The 18189-nt window shown below is 37.8% G+C and overlaps 1 protein-coding gene across 2 annotated transcripts in view; it reads left to right on the top strand.

Annotated features, from left to right (window-relative positions):
- Positions 1–15622, top strand: part of ODAD2 (outer dynein arm docking complex subunit 2) — an 87255-nt gene extending 71633 nt beyond the window's left edge. For both annotated transcript variants that reach the window (XM_054193330.1, XM_054193329.1), the window contains exon 19: positions 15381–15622. In XM_054193330.1, the coding sequence (XP_054049305.1) occupies positions 15381–15494 (114 nt within the window). In that variant the 3' untranslated portion in view covers positions 15495–15622. The remainder of the gene's footprint in view (positions 1–15380) is intronic.
- The last annotated feature ends 2567 nt before the right edge of the window (positions 15623–18189 follow it).

Here is an 18189-nt window from a genome sequence, read left to right as displayed (position 1 = left end):
AAATTTCAGATATAAGAGGTTCCATAAACTGAGTCCAATACTGGCATGTTTTGTTTCATTTCAGAAGGATTAATGAAAATTGACAAAGTTATGCCACTGCAATTTCTATTGTGTTAGCAACTGCCAGGTGTGAACATTTTCTTTACAGTTTCAGCTCCAGGAAATAGAAATCAGTAAGCCTTTACCTTCATAATAAGCAAAATTGCACCATTCATAAAGTAGGGGTATTTACATGTAAAACGTTTTGCTTTTGCACCATTGCCAAAGGTAATGAAGTTTGGCTTCAGTGTAGATTAAGCCTCAGACTTTAGATGATTTTTCAAAATTTCACATTACGAAAGTTTATGATACGTAGCAAGTGTTCTGTTAAAATCTGGCTGATCTCAGATGGGAAAAAACAGCAGCCTACAGGAGATCAGCTTATCTTTGCCCAAACTCTGCTTCAGGAGACCTCTAATTTAGTAACGTTTGGATAGCAAACCTAGAGGCTGGCATAAAGCTCCTCTTGGCACATTTTAAACATCTTTTAGTCTTATAAAAAGAAGCTTGTCCCACTAAGCTGTAGGTTTGTTGGAGCTGTTTAACAGTAGCTGTGCCCTGCAGCTCTTTTAGTGATAAATGAGCCGCTTCAAATAAGTGCAATTGCAGCCAACTGTGCAGAAGGAATTATTAAAAAAAAAATTAAATAGACATTTTTGAACTTTAAAAATGCACAAACAAAGTATGTTAAACCAAAATATATGCTGCTCCTTTTAATGGAAATGATCGCTACTCACTAAGTCTGCCAGCTTCAATAGGTGTGCCAAAAAGCCAAGGAATCTGGCAGAGTCCATAGATAGCAGTTCCATCTTTCATCTATATTTCTTTTCTGTATTTATCTTGCTTTAGAAAATGCAGAGAATGTCTTTTCCTTCCGTCTTGGCACTATTTTCAAACCACAGAAATACACAGAGCAGCTTCTTGCAATTGTTTAGCTCCCTGGACCAGTCTTATCCTTGTGACTATGTGAAATGTTTCTTTCTAATTTGGCAATAGTAAGAAAGAAGAATATTAAAATATTTTTATGTTTATTGAATAAAATCTAATCTAAATTGTCAGATATTAAAATTAGTTTTCTTAATTGAGAGATTCTGGGCTTAATGTAAAAGGGCAGAATGCCAGGTAATTATTTTTGGCATTCAGCTGATCAAAAATAGTTTCCTTGTATGTAAGGAGCTATTCAAAGAAGCTGAACATAAGAAATAGGAAGAACAATATGCATACATATATACACATACATATACATATACATATGTATACATATGGGTAAACAGAGGCTGAATTGTCACTCAGGAGTCCTTAATGTGCTGAATTATGCATTCGTTGTTGTCATCTATGAAAACTTCTTTTTTCTTCTTCTTCTTGTAGAGTCAATCACTCGGTTCAAATTGGCTTCAAGCCCCAGTCATTGTAATCTCTTTTATGTTGCCATTTCAAAGAACACTCTGTGGTATCTTTTAGTAATATGGCACATCTTATCGCAGCCACTTTCAAGGTACAGATGCTAAGGAAAAGTCCTCTTGCAATGTGCAGATTATGGGATGGGCTCTAGTGTTAATGTTCCTTGTCAGTATTCTGTACTGTGGCATAAAGCCAGGGGACAGAAGGCTGATGAGAATTCTGTCACTGACTTCAGTGAGGGCTGGATCAGGTTATGATGCAATGGGGATTATATAACAATCAATTGCATGTGAAAACTGAAATGTATCTTCTCCTAGATGATGAGTGAAGGTCCATACAATTTCATTTTACTGGGAATTTTATTTTATTTCATTTTGCATTTATCTCCAAGGATGATAATTGGGTGAATTTACCAGCTGCTAATCAGTACAAGATTTCTTGCAACAGTTTATGATAATTTTTAATCTCTGGAAGTTTTGAAGAAAATATTAATGTTAAAGAATATTGGTACTTATTGTTATTTAATTACCAAAGGAGTCTGATACACTGCAAATTATACATTATCTTCAGATCTGTGGAAACTGGAAAACTTTCACTAGAAGAAAGGCATTGAAGTGCTGGAGTGTGTCCAAAGAACAGCAACAAAGCTGGTGAAGGTCTAGAGCACAAGTCTTATGAGGAGCGACTGAAGGAACTGGGGTTGTTTAGCCTGGAGAAAAGGAGGCTGAGGGGAGACCTTATGGCCCTCTACAACTACCTGAAAGGAGGCCGTAGTGAGGTGGGGGTCGGTCTCTTCTCCCGAGTACCAAGTGATAGGATGAGAGGAAACGGCTTCAAGTCGCACCAGGGAAAGTTTAGATTGGATATTAGGAAAAAATTTCTTCACAGAAAGGGTTATCAAGCATTGGAACAGGCTGCCCAGGGAAGTGGTTAAGTCTCCATCCCTGGAGGTGTTTAAAAGAGGTGTAAATGTGGTGCTTAGGAACATGATTTAGTGGTGGGCTTGGCAGTGTGATTCTGTTCTAGATAGAAAGTGAATTTAAATTGTATCTAGTCTACTCATTGCATTTATATTGAAGATAAAGATAAAAATAAAAAACCCTCTCATGACATAGTATTGAGAAAGCAGGCACTCATAGAGGTGCTTCCAGGTGGGTGTTGGCCTCTTCTCCCAGGCGAATAATGACAGGACCAGAGGAAATGGTCTGAAGTTGCAGCAGGGGAGGTTTAGATTAGATATTAGGAAGAGTTACTTTACTGAAAGAGTGGTCAGGCACTGGAACAGCCTGCCCAGGGAGGTGGTTGAGTCACCATCTCTAGCAGTATTTAAGAAACGTCTAGATTTGGCACTTCAGGGCATGCTCTGAAGGGCAGAGATTGTAGGTTGTTGGTTTTTTTGCTTGTTTGTTTTTTGGTTTTTTTTGGGGTTTTTTTTGGTTTTGTGTGTGTGTGTGTATGGTTGGACTCGATGATCTCAAAGGTCCTTTCCAACCATGAAGATTCTACGATTCTATGATTCTATACTGCCATACAGATATGACAGTTGCAAATACTGGATTCAGGCTAAGGTACATAAATTTGGACTCTGTGGCAATATAGAAAGTTTAAAAATCTCCAGAAGGTTTTTAGAACACTTAAAATCAGAATTGTCGTCTGGGGGTCCTGTCCTTCACCAGTTCTTGCCTGTTGTTTACCTTGTCCACAGGCATGTGGGATGAATCCAGGTTTATTTGCCCTTTTTATAGCTGTACATTGTATTTGTGCAATCTGCACAAATCCACCAGTGGTTAGACTGGATTAGCTCCTTCACAGAATTCCAAAGAGAGGTAATTGCTGAACTCCAGAGGCATTGTAGGCTAATGGAGCATGTACATATCTAAAGAAGGCCTGTCATACTTTTGTACAGGATTTGCTGGACATTCATCGTATAGAAAATATTTTATTAGTCTTTTGCTTCTCAAAGCATTTTGTCTGCTCATCAGTTGTATAGTCTATTCATGTGCAATAACGTTGTTGCTACTTCAAAGTCTTGAACTGACCATACTTAGATTCTAAGAGAGAGTAGAACAGCACTCTTCACAAAGTTAAACTACTATACAATGAGAAGGCAAAACCCTAGAAAGGATAAATAATTTGCTAAAAATAAGGAATCAAAATGTAGGAATCAGGATCAAGTTTTGCAGCCAAGGGATCTTGCCATTCAGTATTTTATAAATGGTAATGGAAGGGTGGTGAATGGTGAGGTTGCAAACTTTGCTGACAATACTAAGTTCTTCATGGTAGCAGAGATGAGATCCAGTTGCAAACTGCAGTTCCCAATGCTGAGCCATGGAGGTCACATCTCCTGTGCAAGTACATCACAGCTCAGTGCAAAGTTTTTACCTTTCATGAAAGCATTGGATTTACTACACTGGGCAGTATGCAGTGTGCTGCTACACATGCAGCAGAGGCAAAGGGACTGCCAGTAACTGTCTGTTAGAACTGAAAAGATGTCCATTTATTTGGGCAAGGCAGTAAAGTCCTCACAAACAATTTGGACAGAAAAACTTTTAATGTAACATACAGCTAGGGACACCCTGAAGCCCTGACTTGGATTTTGGGTTTGCTTCTGATTGATCAGGCTGGTTTTGTTAACTTTTCTGCTATTCTCATAATCCAAGAATTCTCGTAAAATTTGCAGTTAAATGTAAGAGTTATTTATCTTTAAATATGTGTTGACCTCCTGGGAAGTAGGGGGGAAACTGATACTCTGTTTAATCCTTCAGCATCACAACTGCATAGGAGGGAATTGTATTTTGAGAAACCACTCTTTGACAAATGCCAATATTCTGCGAAAATATTGTGTAACATCCTGCGTAAACATCTTGCTCCTGTTCAGGAAAGGATCTTAAGTTCCTTAATTTTATCATAATTCAAGCATGTGATGCAGTGTTTTCATGAAAACGTAGCGTCTTTGAGTTGGGAACTGATGAAAAAGAGAGTACATGGCCCGTGTAGGAGTAGTGCTGTCTTACACCAGTTTCCCCATACCGTTATAATTAGGTGACAGCGTGCCACAAGTATAGTCACCCAAGAATGTCCAAAATGCTGTCATTAATGTTCTTGTACAACACTAATGCTAGTGTCGTGACATAATATTTTGGGTGGCTAGTTAACTAACCTTTCCAACCATTTCATCTTAACCTGAGATACGAAGTAATCACCGTACAGAGTTTAGAGTCTTAATCGTGATTCCTTTTACCTTTTGCAGTGATAGCATTCAGCTAGAAGACTCACATAATTTTTTTCTTTCTATATTAAAGCATGGAGTTGCATGGGTTTAGGACGTTAATTTTCACATCTTCCCACACATGGTTTAACCAGCTTTAGCAGAGCTTTTATACGTGTGCTACAGCCTCCACTTGCCCAAGCATAACTATAACATTCTTTTTATAAAACTAAAAAGCCCGAGCAAATGAATAAGCCGAAAACATCCCCAAAACTTGAAGCTTGGAATTCAAGTTGAGCGATTACTCAATGAAAAAGTTAAGGAACAGACCTTTGCTCTAATCAGAGGAAATTTTTAGGTTTAATTTACATTAGTGAATTTTTCATTCCCTACTTCATAGTCATGCCTTTACAGATGGAAGGAAGTAGATCAAGGCCTCTGGAATTTCCTGGCTGACATACACAGGTCAGGCAGGCAGGTGTTATTGCTTGCTTGCAGACTGCACAGTGTCTTTAAAAACCTCTGATCTCACAAAGCTTCCAAAACCCAGCAGCCACTCAAGCAGTTTGTGGCCAGAGAGAGTCCTTGAGTGGTTCTGGGGAGAAGCTTTACTTCTTTTAAAAAAAAATATCTGTCTAACTCCACTCTAAAGAACTATATGCAAATCACAAATACTGTGGTTGAATATAAGCTGAACGGAGCGATAACCCCTTACATTTTAATCACCAAATCCCCAAAGCATTTAGCTGTCACAATAAGTGTGCATAGTAATGTTTTTCCACAGCACAGACTTTAGGAAAGCATATAAATTTCCAGCTCTAGTAAATATATTTATGATAACTATATCACACCTTGTTCATAAAGCAGTGCTCAAGTGACTCAGAAATTTGGGTTGATTATAGGAAGTTGACTTCTCAGTATAAAATAATTTATTCCTTATGTTTTTCTCTAATAGCAAAAAAGAAGCAATTTGACAATCTTGAAAAGTAACTTCCACTCCATGTTCATTGTTGCTTTAATTTTTTTTCTGATATCATACATTTATATCTACATCTATGAATGACTATGTGGACTATACATGGACCTTTGCGCACGAGCAGCCCCAGCTCATTCCTTGCTTCATCACATTCAGTTTCATATTTTTATAAAAAATACTGAGCTGTGTTCATACCATCTATACGTTTATTTATGCTGTGTTCTAACTGAGCATTTTCTAGTACATTTACCAATCTAAAACCAGACTATAAATTGAACAATACCACTCATCTTCCAGTTTATGTAAATGTATGCACTGTTACCACCCACACATCTAAAAATATGAGATTATAGATCAGTCTTCTTGCATGCCACAAAAAAAACCCAAAACAAACTAGCTTTAAAATACCCCGGCTCATTATTTGAAATAAATGTTATTGTATGGTTCTACAGTGAGAACATCCTGCTTTTATCCCCAGACTTTGATATGTAAGGTTTACTAGCGAAAGCACCCCACTGGTTTTGATTATAATAATCATATATAGGCAGAGAGACAGCCACTTAGACCATTGGACCTAAAGCTATATTAACTTTAGAGATCAAAATCAGTACTTGGAATTGAATACAGAAGAGAGTTTGAAGTCAGTTCACGCATACCAGTAGATCTAACATACTTTTAAAATACTAGTGCAGTCAGATTTTGTACCCTGTTCCCAGGATAAGATGCAGCTTGAGATAAACATTGCAAAATTTGTCACTAGTCTGGAAACTGTAGTGTCTCTTTGCTGCAGTTCAATGTTGTCTTCAAAGACAGAATAGTTATGCACTTCAGGAGTATCGGGCAAACTAGAGAAAAAAACCTGCACTATGTTTTCAGGGTATTGCTGAGAAGTCAGGTAGAATCCTTCAGCATGTGAGAATTAATGGAGAGCTTAAACCTCCTTTTTTGCCTCTGATTTGCTACTGATAGCCTATTTGCAGCTGCCCCCTTTTAACTTCCGTATAATCTTTATGTGACTGCTGGAGATAGACAGACAAAATGGCAGTATTCATATTGATAGTAATGTTTAACAAATTTGGAAAACGAAAACTGAATTAGCAATTCTTTCTCAGTTTCCTATACTACCTCCTCAGTAATACTTGTGAAGGAAGGACAAGGTAAAAGTCATGCTCCTGCAAAATGAAAAAGAAAGCAAAGTGTGAAAAAGCAGACAAGTATGGAAAAGGAGCAGAATATACAAAGAAGAAAGATTGATCAGGCTGGCAGCAACATTAGGGAGGGATAGTCCACAACTTGTTGCTGAGGTAAATTATGAAAGGAAAGAAACATCCATGACATAAGTTTACTGTTTTGAATGTCCACTACATCCAGTAGGTAAGCAAGCTCCTGTTTTAGTCTTAAAAAAATGGATTTCCAGTAAATTGAAAAAAGCTTTTTTTTAAATGTCGCTCTATTGAGATTAAGAAAAAGTTCTTTATTCTCTCTATCCCACCAAAAGCCTTTTATATGTTAATCTTCTCTTGAAAACTACAATGAAATAAAAATAAAATAGAGAAAGTGTTTCAAATGAAAATATGCTGTAAGATCCTGGGCTTCATCACTTCTGGATTATCAGATCTGCCTATTGCTTTTTGTGGAATGAATTTCATATCCCGTAAGACTCTTTGTACATTGGAATGTTCATGATGATTGAATTCTTTCTTAATATTGCACCAAACTTTTTAAAGCTGAATGTAGATTCAAACTATCTGCCCTTAAGGACTCCAATTGGTTACATATAATCATACCTTTTAAACAAAGATTAGAAATAATTTTTATTACTAGTTTTATTTAGCTACGTTACCATTGCATGGTATGTTTATATTTAGTTAGACTTACATCTGAAGTTGTTGGAAATATCCCTCTGAAGTCCTGTAACAACCTAAGATGGGAAAACCTTTAAATTAGTGTATTATTTAAAGTGTCCTGTAAGTTTACAGTTTTTAAACTTTTACATTTTAGCATTTTGTGCACTTCTCCTTGTCACTGATATTCAGAGTTCTCTGCCAATTTATTATGTCTTTGCACAGAAGGGGGGCATCCTTCTCTAAATAATTATATAAGAAATAGACAATAAATACGGATGAAGTGGAGACCGAGCTGTAGGGTTTATTTGTAGGGTTTATTCGTATTTTGTAGATATATGAAAACTTGCAAGTATGTGTGTGTACCGTATTATCATTCCCTTCAGGCATTCAGGCTGTATGAATTTCTCCAGTGATGCAAAGCAACATTTAGCCTTGCTGGAGTGCATGAGAACTATATTCTTATTTTGTATTTTACTAGTGTTTGTTCAGGAGGATTTCTTTTCAAGAGTGCTATCCCCATTGTCGTAGGCACAATTCAGATGTGTTGGAGAAATAATAGTCCTTGTCCCAAACACCTTTTGGTGTAGTCATAATACAGGAGGTGACTAAACAAAATAAATAGACAAAAAGGGACAGATAGCAGGTAGGAAAAACAAAAAAATGAAGCTGTACCCAGAAGGATTTTAAACTTCAAATCTATTGTGGTGTAAAATCAGTTGAAGTTCACTGAAGCTGTGTATTCTGAAGAAATAGTAAATATCTCATTATAGGGTTCCAGTAATCAGATATTCAGAATGCTTCACTGAATCTCTCAAGCCCTACTCTTCTCTCTCCCGTGTTTCCCAGCATTTTGGGGGATTGTCACAGACAGTCACACAGGAAAAAGTAACAACTTGCAGAGGACAAGTCACCTGTCGTAAGTCCTGAGATAGGTGAAATGGTTTAATATCTGGAAGTGCACCACAAACTGCAGACAAGTTTGTTCTCATCCTAACATGTCCTGCACCTGTTTGCAGAAAGTGCCCAGATTTGCCTGCCCCTGTACTCATTTACTGGTTTTCTGAGGGGGGAAGAGAAAGATGAGTAAGAAGAGACAGCTCCCGCCCAGCCTGCTGACTGCCAGCATGTTTAGGTGTCCCTTCGCCCAAGCTGCATCCTCTGGACCTCCCCTTCCCCCCAGCCATGCCTGAGCGATTCCCAGAGTCTGTTATCCAGAATGGAGATGTGTTTATGGGAGAGGGAAGAAGAAAGACAGGAATGAGAGGAGGGGAAAAGAAGCCAGGTGCAATCTTCCTAGGATTTGTCCCATCCCAGCCAGAGAGCTTCAGTTCCCACCTCCTTACATTCAAAGTGAGTGAATCAGGCTACACCAGGGGCTGCTCTGACTTTAGTCCCAGAGAGGAGAGACCTTATACAAGAGGGAATCAGCACAGTAGGTTTCTGCCCAGCCCATCTTTTGCTTTTACTGGAATTTCTTGGTACTGGATTTTGTATGTCTGCTAGCTGAGTGTTCCCTGGCACACAGGACTTTATGTCTGAAATCTATTCCCTTTGTGCCACCTGAGCAAAACTTAACAGAAAACGCGGCAGAACTTACGAGCATCTTCTTCTTGGGAGGCCATGCATGGTACATGTTGTCTTACCCTTTCTCTCAGCTGAAAGAGGAAATCAGGAAATCAGCCTCAATTTTAGTTTAGAAACAGAGACTTAGCTTAACCTTCATTATGCTTTGATTGTGGAGTATGTTTTATTATTTATAATTTAATTTTATGAGAAGTATTTTCATAGGAATATGTGTAACATAACACTCAAACTGGGTGCTTTAATATTTTCCAGTGTGCAATATGGTGTTGAAAGTTAGCAAAATGCTGGCTGGATCTAGACTGATACTTTCTTGGATAAGGTTCTGCCATATGCTTTTATTTAAAGTATTTTTTCTTTTAAGTTAGATTTATAAAAAGCATGTGAGAAATGTCTTCTTTGGAAAAGAAGTGTTATGCAATTAGAAAATCATAGTGTTGGAAATTTAGCATCCTTTAGGAAATGTTTCATGTAAAAGAAGGGAGATACTAAATCTAAATCTAAAAAAAAAAGGCAAGTCCTACCACCAACTGGAAATGCTGTGTCAATCTACAAGATGTCATCACCAGCGCAGCAGATAGAAGCAGCAGTTGTATTGAAGTAAATGTCTTTAGTTCCCGGAATGTTAAGCTCTATGTGAACTCTGACTAGCTTCCCAGCATAGATAGGAATCTTGTTGAAGGAGTTTGTCCATATTTCCTTCTGATTAGAAAAAACAAAATAAAATTTGTTTTACAGGGCAGAAAAACTAAAGAAGCCAGAAAAAATAAGGGCATTAAATATTCTTTTTATAGTTATTCTTTATTCACTGTTTGCATTCATGTTCACAGGACTCCAGAGTACTGAATAGGCTGATCTTTTATCTGTTTTATATGAGCAAGAGAACCTCTTTCCAGCAGTATTCTTCTACACTTTCCACTGTTTTGGAAAACTTGTTGTAGAAACATCACATAACTAACCCCTTATTTAAAGATTAATATGTGCAAAACTGTATTCTTTCTGAAATCTCCACTTCCTATGTTTCCTGCTTCCTACCTCTGAGCCTGGAAGTTGCAATGACTGTGACCAAAGGAAACTGAGTATTTATAAATTATTGTACCCGTACATGGAACATCTGAGATTTTGTCAGATTCGGGATTTATTGTTGCAAAACTTGTCTACGCTTTTTCTGCTTTAAAATCCCCTTGAGCTACTCCTTTCATAGAAGTGAAAAATTCTAGAAAGACATCTTCATAGAAAAGAGAATTAATAGCCCCTTTTTATTATTGTCTTACTCATCCAGGGATCCATACCCATTTTGGAATTACACTTTTACAACTTCCTATGTTGATGCTTATGTTATCTTTTTGAAAATAATTTTTCAATTGGTTATTTTGCGACCGTAGAGATAGTATTTTAAGGAAGCTGTGCTATCAGACAGTGGAAGGTGGCATCATTCACGATGCATGAATATCCAAGCAAATATTATGGCTTACTCCCTTACCTCTTACTATTGCCCTGAAAAAAAAAAAAGATTTTCCATTTTTGTTACACCTTTGGTATGCCAGAAAGCATAAGACCCAACAATGAGAGTCTGCAAAGCATGTCTTCAGAGCAACAATTCCTCCTCCCAGTCTGCGGCATTACAGACTGGTCAGCTTTATGTTGGTCTCTGGGGAAATCATGGAGGGAGTCCTCTTGGAACACATTTCTGGGCACGAGAAGAAAAAGACGATTTGGAACAGTCAACATAGATTTAACAAAGGTAAACCTGATTGCCTTCTATGTGTCTAAGTTTGTAGATGAGAGGAGAGCAGTGGATGTCATTTACCTTGACTTTAAGAAGGTTTTCAACGTTGTTTCCCACAACATTCTTCTGTCAAAGTTAGAATATTCTAGATGTGTGAACAACCAAATGGATTAAAAATGATTAGATGATCCAGTTCAGAGGGTAGTAGTTAATAAGCCTAATGTTAGTTAATAATAATAAGTAGTTAATGATGGCAAGGGGAGCGCTGAATGGCTCTTTCTGTTGGGACCTGTCCCATTTAATGTTTGTCAGTGACCTGGGGAAGGCAATGGACTGCTTGCTCATAGAGTTTGCAAGTACACCAAATCACCAGTTGAGGCAAGGGAGACGGTTTTGATAGAGTCAAGGGAAGGGCTGCCATTCAGAGATGCCTAGGCAGCGCTGGAGCCGGCCAACAGGAACGTTAGGAAATTCAGCAAGGAGAAATGCAAAGTCCTGCACCTGAGAGGGACTTGCACTTGCACTTGCAGTGATACAGAATACTGCACGCAGCTTTGGCCCTCCAGTATGGGAAAGATGTGTCTAAACTATAATGGGTTCAGCAGAGGACCACCTGTACCGTCAAGAGCTGGAGCATTTCCCTATGAGGAGAAACTAAGGAAATTGTGCTTTTCCAGCCTGTAGAAGGGAGAGCTTCAAGCAGACTTAATAGCAGCCTTCTGGTACCTACAAGGAGGCCAGTCATCCAAAAGATGGAGCTGGGCTTTTCGCAGTGATGCATGGCAAGAGGCTGAGAGACAACAGACATAAGCTGAAACCACTGACTGAATGTAGGGTCTATGAGACCAGTCAAACATTGCAATAGGGTGCCCAAAGAGGTTGTGCCATCTCCATCAATGGAGATTTTCAAGATCAGGCTGGATAAAACCCTGAGAACGTGGTCTAACCTTGTAGCCAACTCTATGATTCTATGACATTGGACTAAAGACGTCCTGAGATCCTTTCTATTCTGAATTATTCTATGATTGTGCAATCCTAATATAGTATCACAATTCGGTGCTATTTTAAAGCTGGGATAGTAATAGCAAAATCTTCTTAATTGTTCTGAATATTTAAATGGTTCGGCTGTGCATTGCTCTTGCTTTTGGAACCCAGAAATGCTACATATGCTCTGTACATTCTCCAAACAGCTTGTATTTGTGCTTATTTGCTGGTATGACGTGCTAACTGTGCAAAAAATTTTGGACTCTCGCCGTAGAATATAGATACCTGCCAACAGAAAATGAAGGCTACATAGTGCTGCAAATGCTTTCTCTGTCTATGGAAAGTGACTCTTATGTGCCAGAAAGAAGCATTTATACCACATGCTTTTTTACTGCTTCTCACATCTGTTAACATTTACATGTGTCAGAAAACAATACCTGAACAGTAAAGGGAAGGGATACATGAAGTTCAAGGGCATTGCATCAAGAAAAAGGACGTTATATTGCACTGGTGCATTGGAATAAGAAAAAGATTTCTTGGACTTGTCAAATGTATCTAATATGTGGGTATGGTCTGTGTATACAATCTATGAATACATTTCCATACCTGAATTGGACAACCCAAGTTGCCGGTAAATCGAACTGAACCCATGAAAGGGTCAAGGAGTGGCAGTCAGGAAGCGAAAGAATTATAACTTTCTTGGTACATACAAAAAGAATAAAGTTTTATTTCATTTAAGGCAGGATTTATATCAAAATCTTCAAAGTTAGATTCCTAAATATGGACCTACTTAAATTGAAATATTTTGCATTTTCGATAATCTTCTCTTCAGCTGCCTTTTTGTTAGCACAAAAGGAGTAGGTTGACTGACAAATGTTGCTGTATATCCTCAGTCCTCAGAGGCAGCTACTGTATTAGACTGTGTTTCCAAGAATATTCCTTTGAAGTCGTATTATGAAAACCCCGAGCCGCAGTGTAGTACAGGATTTTGTATGACGTGGCAGGTCTTATGGATGTTACCACTGGCAAGTGACTTGGAAGAACAATGAATTAGAGAGGAACTGATCCTTGATCTCCCAAACTCAGAAGGGAAAAAAACAGTATTTGATACCTTTATAAAAATTGCTGTTTGCATTGGTTCCATTCATGCCACTAATTCTTAAGAAATCTATTTGGGTACTTTTAACCAGTGTTATGTAGTACGCTGTTCTTTGATACCTAACACTGATTTTCCAAAATGCACCTTCAATAAAGAGCACAGTTCCCCCCCCCCCTACTATTTTTATTGTTTAATATTGAGCTGTGCGTGGAAAGTGACAGAAAAATATCTATTTTCCTAAGTTTTCTGAGCCTAGAAAGAAGTGATGGATAAAATAAATAAATAATCTTGAATTGAGTCCTACCTAACATGTAGTCATAATAAAGGTAAAGATCTATTTTTGCTGTTTGCTATATTTCTACTAGATAATGTGTCCCCAAAATATTATTTTTGTGATGAAAAGCTCTTACAAGCTGATAAGAAATCTTATGATGAAATTATGAAAGTTTGAGTTCCCCATTCACTGCGCTGAAGAAGCCTTCCACTAGGTCAGTGAAGATGCAGTGAATAATCACAAGGCATATAGTTTCCTTGCCCTCAAATTTCAAACTTACGGCTTTACCAAAACCACTGTATGAATGGTATGTGCATACATATTTGGGGGTTTGAGTCAAGGATATGAAGGATCTATACGAGTTTTCCTCTTTAAGTTATACAAGAAAGTTGAGAGGCACCCAAAGAAACACTTTATAGTTTAAGCTGATGAGAAGTCAGCTGGTGGAAAATAGCAAGGAGGAAAGATCTTCATCCAGCAATATTTCTGAAGAAAAAAAAAAAAAAGAAGTTAAGCATCTGATAAGACTTGCATTCTGGTCTTTGTGCTTTGTAGAGCAGCTTTATCACTACGCAAAGATGGGCTCCTTGGTCTTTCTGCCAGTTGAAGTCAGTGGTGAAACTTCCAGTGACTTCTCTGGTTGCTGCCCCTGGCCCAACATTTCCATGCAAGTAAAGTTTAAAAATACAAATCTTTCTCATATCATTTCTTGTCATGTAATTGTAACTCTGGCATATGCCTTTAGGAGAGTTCACACTTTAAGAATTCTTATCTAGCTATTTGTACAGAGACATGTGATTACATTAATGGAAATTATAGGAAGACTTGCTAGAAAAAACCTATCATTTATGCTTAATTTACATAATACTCTTTTTGACATAATTCAGGCCCATCACAGCCACCTTTACAAGTTACATGTAGGGGTCAAAGGGTGAAAGGTGACTGGCAAGATGCTTGTTTTGTACATTTGGCTAACACAAATACTTCCTCAAGTATAAAATGCTTTGATCTCTATAAGCAAATGCCATATGTGTGCAGCTGTGGCCCATGCCTCATGAATGCTGGAAGGTTACAAAAAGGTAGCATACGAATTTGATGTCTGCATTCAATTTATGCTTTTATATTTAGCAGTTCATAATTTTGTGTAATATTTTAGCTGTATGAAAAATATGCACCGGAGTTGAGTGATAACAGATTTCTCTGTGGTTTGACTCAACGTTGTTTGGGTGAACACAGAATCCTAAGTATTGCAGACTGAAAATACAGGTTTTAATTAGAGCTGTCTGAGCTTCAAAATACCTGAACGCACATTAAGCTTGGCAGGTTTTCAGAAATCTGGGGATTGCATGGAGCTGATTTAAGCTAAGCAAGAGTCTTCTGTTTTCCAGCATATATTGCATTTGCAGTTGCATCACTGACTTGCAACACACTGAGGAAGTGAGATCCAAAACCATTATTAATAGTTTTCTGATATGTAAAAATGTTTTATCATGAAGGCCTGTCTTATGTCATACTTGTGTTGAACAATACCTTACTCCAAGGGAATTTCCATTGAAAGAATTGAATGACTTCCAGAGTAGAGGATCTACTCCACATGACTGAAAAGCTGAATCAGTGCCAGAAATTTGGCGCCTTTTTTGAGCTTTTGTTTTTCACTTTTACATGCAAATGTTTAAGAATTATATGCCTTGATCTGTATCCCTCAGGCTGTTTAATGTGCGTGGTTTGCTGTAACAACAAAGAAACCAAAACTGCTGCAGTCAATGGGACATGCACATGGATCCAGTTTCAGGATCAAGGCCAAAAAAAACCAACTACGGCTTTGTTTATTAAAAATCTTGAGCATGTACAAATAAACTAGTGTACCTGGGGAAGAAACCATTATATCAATTATAGCATATGCAATTTCTACTTAGAAAAAAAAAATCCATGTCACAACCAATAGACAGGCGTGATACGCTAAACAGAAAATCAGACACAAAAATATCAAATTAGAGGTACAAATATGATAAAATATAAAGCGACATGCTCTATGTGTATGTTAATACATACAGATGTACAAAAGTATACATATATAGGTATACATACATATATAATACAGGGTTGTTAATGTGATTGTTAGTATTTTATTATGTGTCTGAGTAAATTCATGCAATTGTTCTAGATATGATTTGAATATTATTTAAATAATAGCATACTTATTTGTTTTTCTTATACTGTTTCTCTCTTGTATTTTTGCTAGCTCCTACTGGCTATGGTAGGCTCTACAGATGAAACTCTGCAGGAGGCAGCAGCTGGTTGCATAGCAAACATTCGCAGATTGGCTCTAGCAACAGAAAAAGCAAAGTATGGCTGATGCTTTAGCAGCTTTTACCACCACACTTGTTTTGCAGTACAGCTACGTTTAAATACGTGATTACTCCTAGCATCTGTATTTCATAGCAGAGCTCATTTACATGAGGATAATTTAACAACAAAAATAAATCTGTGGAAAATTATGTTTGTTTTTACATTTTTGGTTTGTCAACGTCTAGCTTTTATAAAACTCACACCTAGTTTTGTGTGTCTTTTAGTGTTACATCATTCAAAAGACTATCAGTTAAGATATGTCAAAGTCTTTTTCTACAATTAATACGCTTGTATTTGAAATTCATTGTAGATATAAATGGTTTTGCGTATCTGTGACATTACAATAAAACTTCCTTCACTGCGTGTGTGGTTGTGCAATGATTTATGAATGTCTTGAACAATTCCCTTCGTGCTAAACTTGTCCAATCATCCTGTCATTATGTTTTTGCCTGTTTGATCACTTGCAATTCACAGGAGAGGACAAAATACAGATACATCAATCTCACATCTGGTGTTATATAAGGACTGCAAACAGCTGTAGCAGTAGACATCACTCCAAATTTCCTGTTTCTACTAACATCAGACAAAATAGTACTTAATTTTATAAGTAGCTGGTGAAATGTGTTTTAATTAACATGTTTAGCTCAAATTTAAATTTAGCAGCTGTAAATAGAAAGTGGAGAATTACATTTACGTTTATACGTTATCTTATTGTGGGGTTTTTTTTGTTTTTAAACTGAGGACAACATTGTATTGACGTAGTGACTTTATTTTTCTTCATAAAATTATATTCAGAATAAGAGTTGCTTTCAATAACCACATAAACAATGTTTGATATTGTAGATTACAGACCCACTGTATGTACCGTGTTCAACAATATTAAAGTATTTCCCTGAGATCAGTAACGTCTTAATTACAAGCACAGACTGCTGACAAACCTGAAAAAACCCAAATGTTTAAATAACTTGTGTTTGTCAAGTACTCACTTCTGAGTGATTTTTTTAGTGACCTTAATTTTCTTGTTTTGGAAGTAGTTTGTAATTTCATTATTTTTCTTCTAACTAGCATGGCTACTCAAGGCAACTAATTTTATTGATAGCAGAAGCTGCTAAGGAAGACATAATGCAAATCCAACTTCTTTTTATGTTTTCTCTGAAGCAGACGTGAAGGCTCAGTTAATATTTCGGTTTAGAATGATGCAATTCTGAAAACGGAGGATTGCACTGGGCCCGTAGGGCAGGTGTAGAGAGTATTGTAAAGGAAACAAAGTACGGACAGGTGCTGACAGTGTGGAGATCAAAATATTAACCCAAGTAATATTTTTTGATCAAGGCAAACACCAGCATAGTCATGGGTTTGTCACAAGTTCCATCAGCAACCAGTGACCAAGCAAATACTATTTTAGGTATTTTCCAGCTCTATCCCATAGGGCTGGTGTGTTATTTTGAATAAATATATCCCTATTATTATACTGATGTCACAGCTGTAGTAGTATCATATGCTTCATCACTATACCCAAAAATACTTCTAAAATAAATGCTAATTGCCAAATTCATTTGGAAGAGGAGAGGGTTGGTTTTATTTTTGTCTTTTCTGGGAGAAGAGCTGTAGATCCAAATAGTTCATCACAGTCTTGCTTATGAAAAATATGTAAAATGGTGGCTTATTTTTCTAACTGTTGACGGGAAAAAAAACTCACTGACAATAACTGTTGTCCTCAACATGACCTCTCCAGGCACTCTTGACCATTTAGTGTGGATTTCAAATGGAACAAGTTCTAATGTAAACTTAATTTTATGACGCAGGCGTCAGGGCAATAAATGTCATGTTGCTGACAATGAAATGGCCTCAGCTTGCCACTCTCACTCATGCTGGTAGCCCTCATGCCTCTGAGTTGTTGATCAGAAGTCTCTATTTTAAGTCCTCAGACAGTTAATCCCAGACTTAAGCTGACTTATTTGTCCTGTTTTCTTTTCCTCTCCTATGCCTGCAGTTTTTAAGTTCTGTACAAGGAGAAGAAATGCTGACATCGATACAGATCACCACACGGGCAAAGGATCAGTATTAAAAAAATACATCTCTCTTGGCCAAAACTGGTGGATGCCATGTAATTGATACAAAGAGATTTAGTTGTTGGAAAGAGAATAAATGAATGTGATCCCTAGCCTTTCTGAGCAGCGCAGTACAGCGTGTACATTTGAAAAGCTTCCACTTTCTCCGCAGGGCTGTGTTGAGTTTCACAGCGCCGCAGCCCTCTGAAAAGGGATCCTCACAAAGCTGGGTCCCACTTGCTGCTCACACACCCCTCCTGGCAGCCCCCGTCAGCCTATTCAAGCCCTGGCACCGACTGGAGCAGCCGCAGCCGCCCTGGTCCCAGCGTTCCCACCACATATAACCGGGCACCAGCCAGTTCCTGCTCCCCGGCTCCTGTGGTGGACGGGAAATGCCTTCACTGCGTTCTCTTTCCACCAGCTGCTACTTGTCCACGTAAACCTGTAGCCTCTTAGGAAATACGGTTACACTGAGCACTGCAGCTCAACGTTACATTCAGTGCAGAGCAATTTCATGTGCAAATTCAATGTAGAGTCGTATTTTAATTGCAAAAATGAAGTGACATAAAAAGGAGGACCAGCCTCTGTTCTGTTCATTTGCCATTGCCTGCTCAGTGTGCTGCCTCTTTCTTTTCTCTATGCAATTCCTGT

Source organism: Rissa tridactyla, chromosome 2 (assembly GCF_028500815.1).
Source record: "Rissa tridactyla isolate bRisTri1 chromosome 2, bRisTri1.patW.cur.20221130, whole genome shotgun sequence".
Taxonomy (NCBI): Eukaryota; Metazoa; Chordata; class Aves; order Charadriiformes; family Laridae; genus Rissa; species Rissa tridactyla.
The sequence above is the reverse complement of the archived record's forward strand: the minus strand, read 5'-3'. Positions and strand labels throughout refer to the sequence as shown.